The sequence below is a fragment of the Nothobranchius furzeri genome, chromosome 2 (genome assembly GCF_043380555.1).
Source record: "Nothobranchius furzeri strain GRZ-AD chromosome 2, NfurGRZ-RIMD1, whole genome shotgun sequence".
NCBI lineage: Eukaryota > Metazoa > Chordata > Actinopteri > Cyprinodontiformes > Nothobranchiidae > Nothobranchius > Nothobranchius furzeri.
Window position 1 is genome coordinate 73,525,541 of NC_091742.1, and position 21,989 is coordinate 73,547,529.

Below are 21,989 nucleotides of genomic sequence, written 5' to 3' on the forward strand. Positions count from 1 at the left end.
CACACCATTAAATTAGCATGTCCCAGCCCACCTCAGTGTAAAAACATTGATGAATGTAACCGTAAAAAATGCAAGCATGAGTTGCCAGCCAGAGCTTTCAGCTAATGCTAGCCCAAGCTATTGCTAACGTCCTTGTTAAAGAAACACAAGAGAAGAATATAAAAGCTTTTACATTCCATATATACTGGAAATATACAAAATTTCAATGAATGCCGGATAAATCCATAGCTTTCATTGTTGGATCACAACCTGCTGAACACACACTTGCTTGTTCTTGCTCTTTTATAACAACGCAAGTCAACAGAACCCACATAGCATTAGCAGCTTTAAACCATGGGTAATGACCGGCTCTGGGCTTTCCTTTCTGGACTGTTGCCTTCTTTTTAAATGAACAAAAACCTGTTCTGCTAAAATAATTAGAAGCTAGCTGTTATTTTTCTGTGGTGAAGCTAAATACAGTGATATAATGTCAAATAAAAGACAATAGTTCACTCAGAAGCACCAGTGAAACACTGGCAGCACTGAGACCAGTATTTAACTGTTATTACAGTCTGACTAGTGTTGCAGGAGTCACGTAAGATGTACATCGGAGTGCCAGAGTCCTTTCATTGAGCATCAGTTATTCTTTCCTTTTAATATGAACTGATGTAAGTGACATGGTCAGATTTGTAGGACAGTTTGTTCGTGGCTTTGGCCCTCACTTTCTTTGCCTTTTGCATATTTTTCCCACAAACCTTTTCATTCTTCTCCTCCACTCTGTTCAAAAGGTGCCAGAGGTTTCCTTGTTCTCATACCGAGAGCTCGTTCAGGCTTTTCAGGGAGATCGTGGTCACGGTTTTGGCTTCAAGCACTCTGCACTTGTGTCCAGAAAAAAATATTAATCCCTTTCCAGTGGTGTGTAATAACCTTGACAATATCATAAATGCCGGATGTTCTGTTCGAAATCAGCTAGCATAGGAAGTCTGAGACAAGTTTTCCCATTTTTAAACTTCCCAGACTGTAATTTGTACTTGGTTTTTATGGTAGATGGAAGATTTCCCAGTAGAGGTACAATGAGACGGACAGGTGGTCAGTCCATCTCAGTGCCAGCAGACACACACGACAAACAACCGTGCACAATAGTTTCAACAAGGAGTTTAGTTTCACCAGTAGAGCAAACATGAATGTTTATGGACTCCCTGCTAAGAAACTTGGGGTATTTGTGCTGTGAGACAACAACCCAGAAACAACGTTACTGTTTTTTCTGTTTTTTTTAAGTATATGGAAGTATACCAATACAGGTTAGCACAATTTTTTAAAATGAAGCAGTTGATGAACAATTTATGAATAAATATTGTAAAAGAATGGAGTTGGTTGGTTGATTTTATTTGTTTTGCCATCAAAATATAATAATTAACATTCATGTGCATGCATTTCGAGACTGTAACAATAAGGCAAAACCATTTTCCCTACAAAACTATTCATGTAAACATTAATGTAAACATTAGCATAATACTCTAACATTCTTTAGAGTTTTCTGGTGTTGTACTGAAAAGCAACGTTATGAAGGACCCGCTAATGACGAGAAAAAGGCCTTTTGTTAACTGTCATTGTTGTCAGTTCTAATAAAAATAACTCCACGCCACAATGTTGTGAAATCCCAAGATTTTGCAGAATGTGTTGCGAAAGTCTGTCACCTGCCACCATACCAAATGTTAGCCCAGTGTCTAGAAAATGTACTGACTTGGCATTTTTGTACTGTAGTGGCTAATGTCAGTGAGGTTTGGCGGCCATGTTGAATTTGGTTGGATCCAGACGCTAATCAGTTGTAAACGAACAAGCAATAAATATCTGTCTGAGAGTTGCATTGAAATTTGTCCAGTGGTTCCTGGAATACTTTTCAGACAAAAATAAAACCACACGGGAAAATAAATAACTTTTGTTTTCCAGTGGGGGGGGGGGGGGGGGGGCATCAAAAAGTGTTTTTTTTTCACCATTTCTTTAACGTCAGTAAACATTTAGTTTCCTCCTGACTAACTCAAGAAATTAAGCTTCTTGATGCTTTATCCAACACACCCTTATGTTTTTCTGTACAAACACTGACTGACCCTGTGACACACTCCTGAATTATAAAGTTTATTGGGAAAGAAAACAGGTGACGACTAACTCATAGTGTTTTACAGGAGGATAGCTCTGGTCAAGAGGAGTAAGGTCTCTTTTTTAGAGTCTGAACAGAGAAACAGTCATTTGACACAGTCTTGATGGGAGCTTTTGTAGTGCAGTGCACATGAGACCAGGAGACAACCAGGTGTGGCTCAGGTGGGTGGCTAACTCAGCAGAAAGTACCGCGTAAGAGTCTGCTGAAAACCATGACACAAACAAAAGAAAAGCAAACTATGACATCTCCATTGTCACCAAAAACAGAAATGTTATAATTTAAGCATCTTATTAGCCTATAATCTCTGGGCTGAATGCATTATATCATGTTACCATGCACGTTAAAGCGGCTGTACAGAGGATAAACAGTGTGAGGAGGTAATACACGGTGATTAAACAGAAGCAGCTCTCTGTGCTGTGGAGCATCTGCTGGAGGCCTGCTCACGACAACAAGTCAACACTCAAATGATAAAAAGATGTGAAAGTATACACAGGTGCTGATAAGACAGCCTTCTGAGGGAAAATGGAAACCACAAAGCAAAAGCAAAGACAAGAAGACTCCCAATGAATTTTAACTTTAGTACTGTTGGATCCTTTGAAATCGTCTTTCCATGAGAGCTGTTTAATAGACTCTATTAAAGACTTTCTGTGTACCCACAGGCGAAGCTCCAGTAGACGTCATCCCATCAAGTCATGTACGAATGATGACGCGTATAAGGAGCAGGTTCTCAAAAAAAAAAAAACACTTAATTTGCCAAGAAAATAAGGAGGATGAATTGAACTCCTAACATCTCTAATTTGCTGCAGTTTTATTCATTTTACAATCGTATCATTTCAGAGCAAGCTAGCTGCAGAACTAAAACACCTTATTTAAAATTGTTTGTAAAGGAAATCATATTTAGAAATGTTTTATATTTGGACATTTTTAGCATTTATAGCATAATGAACTGGAATTACGTAGTTTTGTTGGTATTTGAGATGGTGTCTCAAGGGCTAGGGATTTACCCTGTAATTGGTGGGTTGCAGGTTTTAACCCAGACTCCTGCTGGCAGTTGTTGTGAGTATGGGCAAGACACTTTACCCTCCTTGCGTGCTGTTGGAGGTCAGAGGGACTGGCAGCTCCTGTGCTTGGCAGCTCTCCTTTATCAGTGCATCCCAGGGCAGCTGTGGCTACATTGTAGTTCATAGTGTGTGTGCATGTGTATAACTGGTTGTGCTGTAAAGTGCCTTGGGGGGGGGGGGGGGGGGGACTCCAGAGGGTGCTGTATAAATACAAACAATTTACTATTTTATACCCCAATGAAGATTATTTTGTCCCCGATACTGGCCATGTAGAGTTAGGTGTCATAAAATGTCTAATTTATACATCTGTCTATAGTTTAACAGCACAGACTTGCAGAAGGCAAACCATGAGCAGACATTGTGGTCAATCACATCATCATAGCTCTCTTCTGATTGGTCAAACTGAGTGTTACAATCATTCCTGGTCTCCCCTAACGGTATTCATTTGGTATTTCTTGGCTCTCGGTGGGATGGGGTTATATTGGTTCACAAGCACAGCAGTTTCATTCAAACTACATTTGCGTGGTAAAGTAGAAGTTACGGTCATGTTACTGTTTTCTGCCGATATGCTAACCTTTGATAATGCGCTTCACAAAGTTAAATGATCTGACGTGCGAGTACTCTTTCAACAATTTAAACAAGAAGTTATGAATTATGATTCAACTAAACACTTGATCCTTCACACATTTCTGTTTACACTGAGAGAGCTCTTTGAAAGGGAAGCAAAATATTTGCAAGAAAACCGCGAAGTCCTTTGTACCTTTGCTCTGGACCGACTATGTAAATTAGATGACAAGCTTTACTTTGCTGCATTTATCGTTTTTTAGCTTTTATTTATTCCAAGTTTTCATCATTGTAATGCAATGTTTGCTTCTGCATAAGCTGTGCTGCCCATTCTTTAGTTTTATTGTCCAGGGTGCCAAAATCACCGTACAATGCCAAACAGGGCAGACTGACACTAAGAGCCTCAGTGGTGATATTTATGTATTTCTTTGTTGTAGCTGTTTACAGGTTTGCCTATAGCCTCCCATTGTTCAAGGCCAGTTCCCATGCACAACATAAACCATTTAGAGAACCACACTGGAAACTTATTCACCCTCTCTGGAATGCCTTTACATCACAATAAATGTTACGTTTTATTTCAACATTCTGCTTTTCCTGCCCAGAAAAACCACATTCGGAAACATTGTTTTTACAATAACGCATTTTGTGTTTACAAGGTTGTTGTTGCACTTTGTATTGTTGGTTAAGTACCAAGCATCGGGACCACCTCCTTGAGTGCGTCTGCCTTTAAAAGCTGCATTTCCCACCGACCTTGTGCCTCAGCTTTTTAACGCGGGTCGGTGCCTCTTCTTGATTTCTCCCCTTTTTAAAGTTAGCTGTGCAGGTTCACAACCTCATGACCAAGGCAAAAAAAAAAGACCTGAGGTGGCTCGAGCTGGGAATGCATTCACTTTGGTATCGAAGCAAAAATGCTACAGATGATTAACTAAGCATTGAAGCATAAGTCCAGTTGCAGCGAGCAGGCAGAAACCTGGTTATGAATGCATTTCCCTTCATCTGAGTGGTAGAAACTGGCAGAGGAATATTACTGAACCGTTTTAGTGTTTAACTGTGCAAGTGTGTGTGCCAGCGCTGTTGCAGGCTGTCTGTATGAATAAGCCTACAATTCTGGGTCACCGGTTCATACAGTGGACTCCAAGGAATATAATCCAAACACAGGAATTATACTAATGTGGTCCATCGTTGGAATCATGTCAGTTAGGCAGAAAGTGTAACCCTTGCATTAAAAAATAAAACTTTATACCTTTTTTAGGGATTCATAACCACTCTCATGCCCATGACCGGCTAACTCTTGGTCAGGTAATTACAGCACGTCTCTGTTTCAGAAGGAATACACAAACTCAGCAGTTTTATTTTCTCCCAACAGTCTAAAATCAGAGCAAACAAAAGATCCCAAAGTGGGCTTCACCTTTCAACCGGAACGTTAGGGGTACTGGTTTGTTTTGAACACACGTTCGTAGGGATGCACACCTCACTGTCAGATCGTCTGCCTGGTCGTTTGCAGAGGCCAGCCCGGAGCCGCCGCCTGCTGACTGACAAGCTGGAAGCAAAAGCTGTTGCACGGAAACTGCTGTGTGCAATGAAAGGAGGCAGTATTCCTCCTGTTCACGGCATATTTCGCAACGTGCCTGCCAGTACTCGGTTAGCGATTGCTGGATGTGATCCTCTAAGTAAACATGGACTTGATTTGGGTCTGTTTTATATTTTAATTGTGTGTTTTCATAAGCCCTGCTGTCTTCAGTGCATAAGGCACTGTTTGCCAGTCGGTGACACAGGATTATAATCAGATCCCGACAGAGATGTCAGATTGTACTCATAGTTCCTTCTCGCTAAGTTCATGACGTTCAGATCGTGCTCAGTAGCTCCTTTTGTTTCTTGGTTAACGTGATTGTTATGAAGCCAAGAAGATCTTAAAAACATAATTTTTTCTTCATCGCTGCTATTTAAACTGTTTTTTCTTGTGTCTCCTTATAGGGCCCCCCTGGTATAAAAGGTGAAAAGGTGAGAACAATCTTTGTTTTTATCTATTCTTATAGGGATGATAGATATGTAGATCAGAGTTTTACATCAGTGGCTTACAAGCTGACTATTTGCTTGCTCACGAGTTGAGCTCTGTGAAGAGAGAATCGTGCTGAATTTGCACCAACAGCTAATTATCTTTAAGCTGAAACGGGGGGAAGCAGTTTGAATGAATCCGTTTAGTCGGAGCAGCATTCACACAACTAAACTAATGCTGTTTTTACACCAAGTCCTTGATACTGGACTTTTAAAGGTTAGGTAAGATATCAAAATATTCATTAATAATGTAAATACAAACAACTTTGATATCTGAGAGATTTTAATTTTATATTAAAAAGCCGGTTCTCTCAGAAAGCATTTTTATTTATTACTCTTGAAAATCATCGTTCACTCTGAGTTTTTAATGCAGGCTGCTGGTCTCATACACCTACCTCCGGCATTAGCTTCTGAATATAGAAATATGGAAAATAGATGATGAATCTCTAGGACTAGAAAATCCTGACAGATCTACATCACACTGTCACCTAACATTCATGGACTCACCCATCTTGAGTCACGATGGGGAAGGCTGTTGTTGGTTTAGCATCCAGGAAACAGCAGAGAATGTCTCAAGTCGACTAGCAGAAGCTAACCATTAACATTAGCAACTCCACCACATAGCAGATCTCCTTCAGGCTTGTCTTAAAACATCAACGTTTCAAAGTCAGTGTTAGAGTTGTACCGCTGTCCGCTAATCAGAAGTGAGATGTGCAAATATCAGCAAATAAGAATCCAAATCCTGTCGTCTGAAGCTCTTTTCTCCTGCAGCTGGCTTCTACGCCCTCAAACAGGTGCGCCAGGGCTGTTTTTCCCCAGAACACTACTCACAAGGCATTTATTCCTACTAGAGACCACTGCAAGTGTGTTAAAATATATGTAAAATATACAAATATATATGAGTGTGACCTTTCAAAATGCCATAGTGATGTAGTGGCCACTCCTTTTTTGAGTAGACTTTTGTCTCGGGTTATATTTTTTCCATAGGAGATTGGTAGATGCATGTTTTGAGGACTGAAGGCAAGCCACCAGTAAAGCTGTGGACTACTGGGAAGGCAGCAAGCAAACTGAGTGAGGACTCACTCAAACGCAGTGTTCATGGGGAGAAATTGTGCCAGCCGGTCCATAGCTGGGCACAATTTGGAGCTATCCTCTTTAGAAGCAAATTTTCTTGCCCCTGAACTTTTCTTGGTTCAGCAAGGTGGCTGTACAAGCTGACATAAGCTCACTGCTTATCCTGAATAGATCTTCTGGTATCCAAACAAAGCCATGCTTGGGATGGAAGTGATGAAGAAATGTTGGAAGATCAGCCATTCCACAAATAACACAAGCCTGAAGGAGTTCTGTCGTGTTGTGGAGTTGCTTACGGTTAGCTTCTACTAGCAGAGACGTTCTCTGCTGATTCCTGGACGCTAAACCAACAACAGCCTTCCCTCGTCATGAGTCAAGATGGGTGAGTCCATGAATGTTAAGCGACAGTATGACGTAGATCTGTCAGGATTTTCTGAACTAAGCCTGCATGTTGAACTCAGAATAACTGACCATTTTCAAAAATAGTAAGTAAAAAGAGTTTCTCAGTGAACTCGGTCTTTAACGCTCCATTTGGTTCTGGAAGCCCACTTATTCTCACATGGACTTTAGTGTTTTACTGTGTAAAAATAATTTATATGGCATAAACGAGACAAAACATTGGAAAAGAAACAAAGATTTAGCTCTTCAAAACTTGCAAGCTGCTTCAACAGATTCAAACTGAGCTGCCCTTGTGTGTGGCTCCTCCTGTACCATATGCGTCATTCTTTTAGGTGTTTAAATCAGACTTTTGACTAAAGATGACATTTTTATTTTCTTATTTCAGGCCCACTTACACCATTGCTAGTCAAGACAATAAAACATTGTTTCTTTTTCCACAGAATTTTTCTTTCCAAACAAAATGTGATTTGAAATTTATTTGCTACTTTATTTTGAAATCAACTCATTCTGACCTCAAGTGTGAATGCTGAAATTCTTCTGGAATTCATAAATCCACAGCAGAGCGTGTTGAAAGCCACATCGCCCAAGTCAAACCCATAAATGCCTCACTGAGCAGTGCTCTATAAAACAGCAGTGGAGAATGCAACATAACCACACTGGTTCTGAAGGACCAGGGGCAAAGTGCATGCCTGTGGAATCACACCGAAGATAGTAAAGTCCTCAAATTCATTCAGTATGAAACCAGTTTCTGTATCAGGGATCTGTTACTGGTAAAAGTTAAATACATATAAATACAAATGATATAATGTAAAGTGATTTATACTTTGGTAATGACCCAAAGTGACAGGATGATTACGCTGAAATAGAAGGAAATGGCGTGAGAGTTCTAACCGAAGCTCAAAGTCAGACACAAGTAGATGATTTTGTCATCTGGGCCAAATTGGCCTCTTTGGTAACTGATTATTTCTTGTAATGTGGGACGCAGAATTATGCTAGTTGTTGTCACTGATCAACGTCATAAATCAACAGTGACGTCTTTTTCTTTTGTTTACATTGTGCTGCTTTAGACAAAGCTGTGGCCAGAGGTTTGGAGAATGACACAATTATTTTTCACTAATTTTTCTGCCTCAGTTGTAATGATTGGCATTTCAATAGAATGTTAACGACAATTTGTGTCAAAGTAATCCCTGGAGCACATAAAGGCACCTGCTGATATTTCAGTGATCCTCTGGGTAACACAGGAGAGGGCTATGTTAAGCAAAGCCACACATCAGAAAACCAAGCTATTGCCCTAAACAGTGACATTAGTTTATTTAAATGCATGTAAACGTGTTAGTCTGGTTGAAGGCAAACTGGTTTAATCTGGCTGAAGTACCCCGATAATGCAGTAGCAATCCGACAGCACCAGTATGTAAATGGCTCAGTCGAGCTGATACCAGTAACGACCAGAAGTGACGAGACCACGGAAGCAATCATCTGACAATATCATCACCACAAAGTAATACATGTAACACTATCAAACATTACAGTAGGTACCAAGTGAGCTGTGCTGCAGTGTTGGTGCTATCCATTCTTCGGTCATTGTTCTACCAGCGTTTGTTTACTCTCTGTATTGCAATGCTCTAACCGGAAGAATGCCGACACAAAAGGGAGTATGTCGCCACCTACTGTACCGGAGTGGAACAAACTTAATTTAGCCATTCGGTTTTCTAAAGTACACGTAAACTAGGATAAAGGCTCCCATGTATTACTTAGATTGACTTAGATGCACATGTAAACACACTGATAGAAGCTAAGTGTGTCAGGCTGATTGAGTTAGAATAACAGACTGAGCAAATTTTATGAAAGGTTTGGTTCCCATTGTTGCAAGATACTTGCAAGAGTACGTGCAGTCACCTTTGCATTTCACTGAAATATATTCACAGGTGATGAATATATTGCTAGTGAGTTTGCACCATTGCAAGATAACTTTAAAACATTACTTTTAAAAGTCTTATTGTTGTGGAGAAGACATTAGGACAAGCAGCACCAAAACTGTCTTCTAAAAATGGACTCAGCGGTGGGAGTGGGGCACCACCAGTGCAGGGCTTGTTCAGGAATGACAGCAGGCAGGTGTAAAAGCATCTGTAGTTCAGTGAGGAGGAGACTTTTATAAGATGTCCTGTGGTCTAGAAGTTCAGCAAAGAAGCCACTTCTGTCCAAGAAGAACATCAGGGTCCAGGGATTGGACTGCTGAGGACTGAGGAAACGTCATGTTCATTGATGAATCTCTTTTATGATTGTTTGGGGCATCTTGGAAAAGGACTGTCTGGATAACTCAAAGAAAGCACTCTCACCAGTCTTATGAACTGTAAAGCATCTTAAGACCAGTTAAGTGTGGGGCTGCTTCTCAGCCAAGGGACTGGACTTACTTCATTAAGAGAGAATGGTACCTAAACATCATCCAAGAGGAACTCCACCCAAGAGCAGATTGGTGATTAACAATGCATTTTCAGTGGAGGATTGTGTCATAAAGTAAAAGTCAGAACTAAGTAGCTTGGTTCAGTGGTGAAGAAACTCCCCAAACTTTAACCCCATTGAGAGATTGTAGTCAATCCTCAAGAGACAGGTGGACAAAGAAAGACCAACAAAGTCTAACAAACACCACGCATCAATTATAAGGATTGGGCTGCATTAGTCAGGATTCAGTCCAGAAGTTGATTGACAGTATATCAGTGTGAATCAATCAATCAATACTTTATTAATCCCAGGGGGAAATTAGAGTTTCAGTACACACAATTCAGAGATCAGACATACATGGGCAAGACACATGACAAGAATTGGTGACTGTGGTCATTCGCAACCCGAGTCGCACTACCTTAATAGAGATAAGAGGGTTACATGAGGGTTGGATCAGGTGGAGGGAAAAAAAGGCACTTCAGAGTTACCCTCCCACCAGGAGGGCAGCTTTGCTCTGCAAAAAAACACCTCAACAGATATGCAACAGACTTCAGACAACACAACATAACATGAGACTCCAATAGGAAGGCGGGGGGTGGGGGGGTGGGGGGGGGGGCTGGGATCCTGTTTCCCCCAGCGAGAGCAGTCATCTACGGCACTCATCTACTGTACAGTCACAGGTGGGAGGGAGATCTTGGGAGAAGCGAAGAGCACATTGACTTCTGCAGATTGATGACCTCGCCAGGCTGAAGTCCACCAATCCGAAGGCGGGGGGTGGGGGGGTCAGATCGGGTTTTCACAGCATCTGTCTGCATTCCTTCGTGGGGGTTTGTTGTTTGCCGCTCAAGGCTACCAGGGAGTCAGATTCAGATAGCAAGAATTTGTTTGGGCCATAATAATATAATAAATAATAATCATTTCCCTCCTATGGAGGTCTTGAAAAAGAAAGACTAACACTACAAAAAATAACTCTGAAGAAAACTTAACATAATTGTCAAGAAGATCCTTAAAAATTTTACGTTTTTATATTTCAGTCAATCGTAGAAATGTCCAAGAAAAAGATCTAAAAACACAGAAGCTGCATATTTTGTGAAAATCAATGATGGAATCATTCTTAATACTTATGGCCACGAATGTAGAGCACAAAACCCCGCTCATCTGTTACAATCCACAAATAGCTTTATTGCTTTATTGACTAAAGCCACATTTATGCTCTTCGTATAAACCCAATCAGTCAACAGTTCAATAAAATTAAAAACAACTTGATGCACCACCCAAGACGAATAAAGCAGCCGTGAGTGTGGCCATTCACAACTGTTTTCCCTTTGGATTTGGCCCAATGAAAAACAAATGCAAAAATTCCAAGAGGTGTTTAATTTGAGATTGCAACGGCATGCCAAGGAAGTGTATTTGATTCAAAAGTGGTATAATTTGTTCAGCCTGTCTCACCTAATGGTGACCCAGTCAGTCTAACAAATGAGATAGTTTGAGGATGTTCACTTATTGTAATTTAGACAGATTAAGGTTAAAATTCACTTTCTAACATTCGATCATCCTTCATCTACTTCAAACAAAGCCGTTCTTTTGTTTGGAGTTTGCAGTAAAGCAATGAAACCTCCGTCTTTTACATGGAGATTGATATGAAATCCAAATGTTTGAACCATCAGAGCTTAGCTCGGTCTCTTCTTCATCGTACTCTCCTAAAAAAAAGCGGCAGAAAGCCAAAGATCTCTGGGGCATAAAATCTGGCATGAATCTGGTCCTCCCACCCCCTCCTCACCAAACCCAACAAACCTCACACCGCTGCTCTCTCGTTCTCCTTCTCCAATACCCAATTCATGTCATTCCATGTTATCATAAGTGATTTTACTTTCAACCGCAAGGAATAGCTGAGGGTTCCTGTATTATTTTACTTTATCAGTTAGTTCTGAATTATGGCTGAGTGCTCTAGCCGTGAGTCTTGGTGTGTTCTGTTCTGGTGAAGCAAAAGAGTTCAATTCTGTTTTTTTTTTTCCTTTCCATCTGCAGGGGGATCAAGGTGACCAGGGACCTCGGGTATGTGGTTTGACTTCTTAAGATTCCCAGATCAGTGTGACTATATGTGTGTGTGTGTGTGTGTGTGTGTGTGTGTGTGTGTGTGTGTGTGTGTGTGTGTGTGTGTGTGTGCGTGCATGCGTGCGTGTGTGTGTGTGTGTATCCCTCAGAAGAAATGTGGGCTAAAGGTTTGAGATGCACAAAATTCCTGGGATAGAGTTCTTCCAATGTGGCCAAAAACAACAAGCATCTCAGCAGCGCTGCGTATTTCTACATCAACAATGAGTAGACGGACTACGATGCTTTAGAAGATTTGGGCTGGTGCAGAGTTGTACTTTTTTTTACTCCTCGTCTGCAAATTGAATGTGCTGTCTTATGCTCAAATTAATTAATAATCAGCACATCTGTCTCCATAATTACTCATGATTAACTTCCGTCCTCATGGCACCTTTGCTCCAGCTCCATAGTCTGACATTTCCATAAAGGTGCAGTATCTAAATGATGCTATTCAGTGCTTGATAACCTCTGAAATAATTATTCTATCTCAACTTAGCAGCTAGAGTAGTTTTCCCCCTTTTTCTTCAATAAAGGGTCAAAAAAGAGCATTCATTTTAAAAACAGACTGCACAGGTTTGTTTAAAGTTAACTGCATTAAGAGTGGGGGTGGGGTTGCACAAGCACGCACATACACATGTTCACTTTATTTCTATCTGCTGTTGATCATCGAGGAAGGATTGGATGTAAGTCAAAGTCACTTTGAATGTCTGTAATTGATTTATAATGGGCCAGAGTGCATGCAGGGGTTGGCACACAAGGAAAAGAAAATCCATCAACACAGTTTGTCTTGTCACTGGAACTTTAGCCATCTCTCCAGTGGATCTGATCCCAATTCAGCGCTGGCGCCCACCCAGACATCAGTAGTTTGTCGATGAACTTTGTCAGCTCTCCTCCCGGCGAGTTGCATCGAGTTTTCTTATGATTTGAGAGTCAGTACAAATGCCCCTTTCTGTGAAATTCAATTAGTGGTCACCAAGTGACACATCTAATGTTTCTCATAGACGTGGTTCACATCGCAGTCAACCTCAGGGATTAGGTTCTCCTGGGTAATTTCCCACTTTCACAACATTCACTAACACATTTTGAACTTGGTTATTTTCAGTGGTTTTAGAAAGGGTTGTATAACCATTATTGTTGCAAGAGCCACTGGGATGAAACCAACACAAATCAGATTTATTTCTGCAATAAACCTGCAAACGGTTTGGTGATTATTATGACTTTTAATAATCAAGACATTATATTTGGAGAAATAACACAGCGTGGAACCGTTTTAACAACAATTAGCTGGGTCCCATTTGTCTTCTGGTATAAATAAACGTTCATTTCAAGCGTGCATTTCATTAGTTCCGAATTACCACACAAGTGTCCCTTAATAGGTACAAATTAGCACATGTTGTTAAAGTCACAGAAGAAGAACCAGAGGGATAAAAACAGTGTAGGTCACCACTGAACTGTACTAGTTTCACAGATGAGTTTATTGCCTTTGCACATTAGATTAGTGAGCAAATGTAGTAAAACCATTTAAGCAGATTTTTCCTAATAAATGAAGACAGGACAAGTGGTGTCTGACCTTTGATCAGTCTGGGTGGAAATGAAGCTTGTTTTATGACTCACAATGGATTCATGCGTCTGCTTCATCCACATGGATCCCAACAAGCAGATAGCAAGATTTCCACCCTCATGCACTATACACACTGGTGTGAACCACAGACATACATAATCACTAGACATGGCTTCTTTGCCTGTAAAGTAAGTCAAACCCATTTAAAAGCATGACACATTGTATTTTTGTGATTAGAGTCTGCGCTCTTGTGATGAGGTGATTCTCAGTCCCCAGTGAGTCGGAATTTAACCTCATGTAATTCCCTTTTCATCTCATTAAGGTAGCGCGACTCATGTTGCGAAGGACCACACTCACAACAGAGTTTTCCTCTCCACTGTCGCCGCATGCTTGCTTAGTATGAGGATTGCTGTAAAGATTCATTGAAGAAGTATGGGATCAAGAAAATTCAACCCATGAATAAAATGATTTGAGATCTTTATTTTTAAATTAGTACATTTATTATTTTTATCTTCTTTAGATTAACAGACTTAAATGATGCTCTGCAACCAACCACCAGGGGGAGCTCACTTAGTTGTGTTAGGTTTTCCTGTTGAGTTAAAGGTATAGCAAAGGGTCTTTTTCTTCCGGGTGGATCATCTGAACCATTGGTCCGCTTAACTGTCAATCATTCTGGTGAAGCATTCACGCAAGGCTGTCGTCGTACGTTGCCGGGTAGTTTTCATTTCCTGTGCAAAATGAAGGTTGGGCTCCCTACAGACACCTCTGTCCTTGTTTTTCTGCTCGACACGTAAGCTAAAGTTTGGCATGCTGTTTGGAGTAATTAATTTCAGATTACTGCTAGAAGAAGAAGTTGGCTGCAAGGCCAGCAGCTACTTGTAATGAGGATAACTGGGCTTTCTTTCTTATGCGCATTTGTTTTTCCAAAACAAGGAGAGTGTTGTTCTTTCCTGAAATTCAGAAACATCCTCCACTATACCTTTAATGTATAATGTATGATTTAATCATCACACTCCAAACAGACCAAAAGCCTCCACATGACTCACACATTTAACTTGATAGGATCACTAAAAACATGAACCTCGACTCAGACTTACTTACCAGTGACTCATCACTTCCATTTGTCCTGAGCTTTTTGACATGAAAATGTTTGATTGCATTTGGTGCATTGTCCACTGTTGACTCACCTGTTGGATGAAAGAGGCAATTAAATCGGCCAACTAAAATGAGGAGGTTACCAGTTATCACACACCTGGAATTTGCTCTTCCAGTGATCATTCAGCAGTGGTGGGTGTGGTCAGTCAGGTATGCCACGCCCACAGATAGACACCTCACACCACCCCCTTATGACATATTTGATGGAAGTAACTGAGCGCCAGTTGAAGTGAGATGATATGTAGGGTCATTCAACTATTTGCATAGCTCAACAGGAACCAAATCACAAACAAGCAAAAAACTTTGAATGAACAAAAAAATAATAAGTTGAGGCTATAGGGCTATTTAATGTTAGCTTAAAGGCTAAGTCAATTTTCTATCTTGTTCTATAAATCATGAGGCTGAGAGCTAGCACCGCAGATTCATGGTAACCTTACATCACAGTAACTCCCTTCATTGAAATTGAATGATCTCTGCTGATTACTGTGTGCGGTCCAGTGTCAGTGTTTTGAGCCTGAGCCGAAAGACAATCAGACAGAAAAACATTTAAAAAAAATTATCAGGTTAATGTTTACAGTGTAACACAGCACCAGCACTTTTCCTTTCCTACAAAAAGTATGGCTTTAAAGACGACTGTTACAAGTCTTTAATTAAAGGTGTGGATCAGTCATTTATGCAGTGGTCTTTAGTAGGAATAAATGCCTTGCAAGTCAAAATCTGGGGAAAAAAGCTCGGGTGCACCATTGTTTGGAACTAGAAGTGAACCACATCAGAATTGAGCTTCAGACAAAATGATTTGGAGTCTTATTTCCTGATATTTAGATATCTCTCCTCGGATTGGATAACAGCTACAGCAAAGCCTGAAGGAGTTCTGCTGTGTGGTGGAGTTGCTAATGCTAGTGGTTAGCTTTTGCTGTTTGAGATGGCCTTCCCTGTGGTGAGCAGAGATGGGTGAGTCCATGAATGTTAAGTGACAGTGTGATGTAGATCTGTCAGGATTTTCTAATCCTAGAATTTCACCGTCAATTTTCTATCAGAAGCTAATGCAGGAGATAGGTGTAGGAGACTATTTTCATGTTCAGCCTGCATGAAAATCTCAGAGTGACCAATTATAATCAGAAATAATCATAATAAAATGATTCTTCAGTGTTCCACACCTTTAAATGACATGTTTGGTCAAATGACTTCTTAAGGACTCGGGAATTCTGCCACCTTACCATGGTGGAGGGGTTTGAGTGTCTCAATGATCCTAGGAGCTAAGTTGTCTGAGGCGTTCTGCCTCTGGTAGGGTCACCCATGGCAAACAGGTCCTAGATGAGGGATCAGACAAAGAGCAGCCCGAAGACCTCTTATGACGAATTATATAAATGGAAACCGTGTTCCCTCGCCCGGACGTGGGTCACCAGGGCCCCCCTCTGGAGCCAGGCCTGGAGGTGGGGCACGTTGGCGAGTGTCTGGTGGCCGGGCTTTCACCCATGGAACTCGGCCGGGCACAGCCCAAAGAGGAAACGTGGGTCCCCCTTCCCATGGGCTCATCACTCGTGGGAGGACCAAAGGGGTTGGGTGCAGTGTGTGACGGGTGGTGGTCAAGAGCGGGAACCTTTGCGGTCTGATCCTTGGCTACAGAAGCTGGCTCTTGGCACATGGAATTTCGCCTCTTTGGTGGGGGAAGGAGCCTGAGTTGGTGTGTGAGGTTGAGAGGTTCCGACTGGATATAGTCGGACTCACCTCAACACATGGCTCTGGCTCTGGAACCAGTTTCCTTGAGAGGGGTTGGACTTTCTACCACTCTGGAGTTGCTCCCACTGAGAGGCACCGAGCAGGGGTGGGCATACTAGTTACCCCCCCATCTTGGTGCCTGTACGTTGGGGTTTACCCCAGTGAATGAGGGGGTAGCCTTCCTCTGCCTACGTGTAAAGGGACGGGTTCTGACTGTGGTTTGTGCTTATGCACCAAACTACAGTTCAGACTACCCACCCTTTTGGAGACCTTGGAGGGGGTGCTGGAAAGTGCTCCTTCCGGTGACTCCCTCGTTCTGCTGGGCGACTTTAACACTCATGTGGGCAACGACAGTGAGACCTGGAGAGATGTGGTCTGGAGGAACGGCCACCCGATCTGAATTCGAGTGGTGTTTTGTTATTGGACTTCTGTGCCAGTCATGGATTGTCCATAATGAACACCATGTTCAGACATAAAGGTGTCCATGTGTGCTCTTGGCACCAGGAAACCTTAGGCCACACCTCGATGATCGACTTTGTTGTTGTTTCATCTGACCTGCGGCCGCATGTCTTGAACACTCGGATGAAGGGAGGGGCAGAGCTGTCAACTGGCCACTGCCTGGTGGTGAGTTGGCTCAGATGGTGGGGGAGGATGCCGGTCAGACCAGGCAGGCCCAAATGTATCACGAGGGTCTGCTGGGAACGTTTGGCAGAGTCTCCTGTCAGAAGGAGCTTCAATTCCGACCTCCGACAGAACTTCCAAAATGTTCCCAGGGAGGCGGGGGACATTGAGTCTGAATGGACCCTGTTCCATGCCTCCATTGTTGAGGCGGCCAATTGGAGCTGTGGTCGCAGGATCTTCAGTGCCTGTCGTGCTGGCAACCCCCGAACCTGCTGGTGGACACTGACGGTTAGGGATGCTGTCAAGCTGAAGAAAGAGTCCTATCAGGTCTTTTTGGCCTGTGGGACTCTAGAGGCAGCTGACAGGTACCGGCAGTCCAAGCGGAACGCGACACGGGTGGTCGCCAAGGCAAAAACCCGGGCATGGGAGGAGTTCGGTGAGACCACGGAGCAAGACTTCCGAACAGCTTTGAGGAGATTCTGGGCCACCATCCTGCGCCTCGCGGGAAAGCAGTGCACTACCAACACTATCTATAGTGGGGACGGCGTGCTGCTGACCTCTACTGAGGACGTTGTGGATCGGTGGGCAGAATATTTCGAAGACCTCCTCAATCCCACCGACACGTCTTCCAGTGAGGAAGCAAAGTCTGGGGACTTTGGGTTGGGCTCTCAAATCTCTGGTGCTGAGGTCACTGAGGTGGTTGAAAAGCTCCTCTGTGGCAAGGCTCCAGGGGTGGATGAGATCCACCCAGAGTTCCTTAAGGCTCTGGATGTCGTGGGGCTATGTTGGCTGACGCGGCTCTGCAATATTGTGTGGACATCGGGGGCAGTCCCACTGGACTGGCAGACCGGGGTGGTGGTCCCTTTATTTAAAAAGGGGGACCACAGGGTGTGTTCCAACTACAGGGGGATCACACTCCTGAGCCTTCCTGGTAAGGTCTATTCAGGGGTGGAGAGGAGGGTCTGTCGGATTGTTGAACCTCAGATTCAGGAGGATCAATGTGGTTTTAGTCCTGGCCGTGGAACACTGGACCAGCTCTATACCCTTAGGGGGATCCTGGCGGGTGTGTGGGAATTTGCCCAACCAGTCTACATCTGTTTTGTGGATTTGGAGAAGACGTTTGACCGCGTCCCTCGGGGGGCCCTGTGGGGGGTACTCCGGGAGTATGGGTACCAGGCCCTCTGATACGGGCTGTTAGGTCCCTGTATGACCGGTGTCAGAGCTTGGTCCGCATTGCTGACAGTAAGTCGGGCTCATTCCCAGTGAGAGTTGGACCCTGCCAAGGCTGCCCTTTGTCACCGATTCTGTTCATAACCTTTATGGACAGGATTTCTAGGCGCAGCCAAGGTGTGGAGGGCATTCGTTTCAAGTGGTGCTCGCTGCAGAACCACAAAGGCAGAGCTGCACCAGAAGGTGGGGCTGCACCAGAGTCAGCCCCGCCCATTCCATCAGAGTAAAGGTTGGTTTATGCTGGACGCGTCTGCGAGGTCCGCACGGCTCCGCGCGGAAAAGTTGCGTCATTTTGCGTCATTTTAACAACCACGCCCCTCCACCGCGCCTCCGCACGGCCCAGAATTTCCGCAACGCGCACCTCGAAAAATTTCTAACCACGCGGACGGACGGACGCGGAAAAACATGGCGGACCGGCAAGAACTAGTACGGCAGAGGTTCGTAAATACAGACATTTGTATGATTCAGCTCTCAGAGATCACCGTGATCAACATGTTGTTAATAATTCTTGGAGAGAAATAACTCGCACTGTCGGAAAAGACGAGAACGCTGTTAAAAATGCTGAAATGCCATGTTGTAAACAGTAATTTCTACTTCTACTACGGTGTAGTGTTGGATGCTTGCCGTTGAGCTCCATGCTGCCCCGTTCAGTTTGGGAGAATATTGGCTCACCGCAGAGACAAGCCGCACGAACCATAAACACTGCGAGTTGTGAAGCACGTTCCATCCGCGAGCCGCATCACCACGCGGAAAGTGAATGCGTCAAGCATAAACCAAGCTTCAGTCCAATTCCTTCCAGTTGTCAGACTTGATAGCATTCTGGAACCAAAGAGGGTGTTATAGCTAATATCATCTAAAATGCAAGATTGAGGACGGAGTTGAGAAGTTAATTGAACAGTTTTTGTAAAGGTTCCATATAATTAAAAATCTAAATTTTGGAACTTTTTACCATGTTATATTGTCATTTCCTCATAAGAAACACGCCAAAGCCATTTTTGGCCTCATTCACACATTTTCCTCCCATCTCAGCTTCAATTTGCTCTCCTCCCCTTAAGCGGGTCTGGTCTTGGTTCTCCAATCTGGATATTCTGTGAATTTTCTGACAAATTATTTCTGAAACGACTTCTACTGAGACACCGGCGGAAAAACCATGCATCCCATGTACAAAGACACCCTAGATAGCACAATTACATATAACGCCACTTGCTTTTTATCAGATGTAGTGGTGAAGTGGTCATGGAGTCTGATTGGTATGCAATTTTGCGCAGGTTCACCTCCCAGTAGCGGAAGTATTAGGTAGTTTAAAACCCTTTTTCTTCTTTTCTAGCTACACTTGCCAGTACTGTGTTTACAACAATTTATTGGTATACCATTTAAAATATAATGACTGATGTGTGTTTTTTATTTATTTATTTGTTTATTTAGCCAGTGTGAGTCCATTTGTGAGCAGAGTTTCAACTAAAATGCTGTTTAGGAACGACTAAATTCAAAGAACTTTTAGAGACATAAATAATTTGCAGAAAATCAACATTACAACTAAAATATAAACAAATTAAATGTTTCAGCTGGCTAAATAGATTGTTGCTGACCCCACCGAGAGTCGACCACCATCAGCTGAGGGGAAAGCAAAACTTAAAACAAACAACCTTACCACTGGACTACCAGAACCAACATAATGTCATAAACTGCTGTTGTAGCAGGCTTTTGTTGGAACGGCTGTGGGCAGATATTTGCTAAAAGAAACCTTTTCATTTCGGGATATAGTCAGGCTTTGTCATGTAGCAAGTTATATTTGTCGTTTAATTGGAGCATAGAACATAGCATTAACAATTGGGTCATTTTGCCTTGGCCCCCAAAATGTCTTGAATCGGCCCTGGGTGTGTGACTGAGTTTTGAAGGTGATCTGAATTGTGTCAGATGCATAAATTTACATGTGTGTAACTTATTGTTTTATACAGGTAAAAACGTGTAGTGGAGATAAATCTACCTACATTTTACTTTGTTTTCTTGTTTTTTTTAAACTATTTTCCTGTCCTGTCTGTCTCATCTTCCTGCATCTCCTCTAAACTCTCCAGAAAAACTGCTGCCTGGATTCTTACTTTTTCACCTCATCAGTTACTTTTGAGCAGATCAAAGGGATCTCCTGACTGCAAAGCGGAGAGCGCGTTTCGATGCTGCGTCAGTGAGGTGAAATCACCGCAGCACAGGTGATGAGCTCCGCAGTAGCAGAGCGCTTCAGGCACAAATAAGACCGAAAGTAGAGAACATTTGTGGACATGAACGATAGTGTGTTCTTTATAGATTTTTGGTTGCGCCACTTTGAGAATGGACCGTGCGCTGGACGCAGCAGCCAGGATCGCTAAACACCAACGATCATCGCTATAGAGCTCCGGACGTCACGTGACTCTCAGAGAGTAGATGCTCTCTGTGCTCTCTGCTCAAGAGTCCATGAATGATGTAATATAGCTAGAAAACGTTTTTCCCGGCTCCCCTGGTCCCCCCACCCCACTCCCCCACTCCCCCACCCCCTCCCCCGGACAGAGAGTGAAAAGTGGACATGTTCGGGGAAAACAGGATGTACGGTCACCCTAGTTTAATATAAAGCGGGAGATTACAGATACAGTACTTTACTGGTGCTCTTGCTGCCCTGAGCCTGGGCCCTTTAGAGTTCGTGGGGCCCTGGTCAATTGCCCAGTTGCCCATATGGTTAATCCGGCCTTGGTCAGGTTAGTTTGCGATAAAGTTAAAAACAAAAACAGGAGTCAGTGGGCTAGGCTGAGTTTGCGTGAATGGGCTCTGGTGCAGCTCCCCCTTATGAAGAAGAAGAAGAAAATATAATTTCTATAGCGCCTCTCAAGATAAAAATCACGAGGCGCTTCACAAAAACAAAAACAAAAACTTATAAAAAATTTTAAAAATATAAAAAAGCACTTAGAAAATGTTTTAAAAATATATTTATGGTGCAGCTCCGCCTTTGTAGTTCTGCAGCGAGCACCCTCTCATTCGTTTTGGTGGCCTGAGAATCAGGTCTCTGCTTTTTGCAGATGATGTGGTCCTGTTGGCTTCATGAGAACGTGAAATTCAGCTTTCGCTGGAACGGTTCAGAGCCGAGTGTGAAGCAGCTGGGATGAGAATCAGCTCCTCTAAATCTGAGACCATGGTCTTGATTCGGAAAAGGGTAGAATGCCTTCTCCGGGTCAGGGATGAGGTCCTGCCCCAAGTGGAGGAGTTTAAGTATCTCGGGGTCTTGTTCACGAGTGAGGGAAAACTGGAGCATGAGATCGATAGGCAGATTGGTGCTGCATCTGCAGTGATGCGGGCGTTGTACCGGTCTGTCGTGGTGAAGAGAGAGCTGAGCCAGAAGGCGAAGCTCTCGATTTACCAGTCGATCTACATTCCTACCCTCACCTATGGTCATGAGCTTTGGGTAGTGACCGAAAGAACGAGATCGCGGATACAAGCGGCCGAAATGAGTTTAGCCGAAGAGTGGCTGGGCTCTCCCTTAGAGACAGGATGAGGAGCTCGGTCATTCGGGAGGGGCTCGGAGTAGACCTGCTGCTCCTCCACATCGAGAGGAGCCAGTTGAGGTGGCTCGGGCATCTGGTCAGGATGCCTCCTGGACGCCTCCCTGGTGAGGTTTTCCGGGCACGTCCAACCGGGAGGAGACCTAAAGGTAGACCCAGGACACGGTGGAGGGAATATGTCTCTCACCTGGCCAGGGAACGCCTTGGGATTCCCCCGGAGGAGCTGGCCCAAGTGGCTGGGGAGAGCGAAGTCTGGGCCTCTCGCCTTAGGCTACTGCCCCCGCGACCCGACTCCGGATAAGTGGATGAAAATGGATGGATGGATTGACTTGACCCCTGACTTGAGTGGAAAGCCTTGTGAT

General features: G+C 43.3%; 1 protein-coding gene across 1 annotated transcript in view; it reads left to right on the forward strand.

Annotated features, from left to right (window-relative positions):
* Positions 1-21,989, forward strand: part of LOC107377084 (collagen alpha-1(XXV) chain) — a 250,212-nt gene that overhangs the window by 154,642 nt on the left and 73,581 nt on the right. Inside the window, exons 6-7 of the mRNA XM_070547918.1 lie at positions 5,737-5,763; positions 11,755-11,781. Of these exons, the coding sequence (XP_070404019.1) occupies positions 5,737-5,763; positions 11,755-11,781 (54 nt within the window). The remainder of the gene's footprint in view (positions 1-5,736; positions 5,764-11,754; positions 11,782-21,989) is intronic.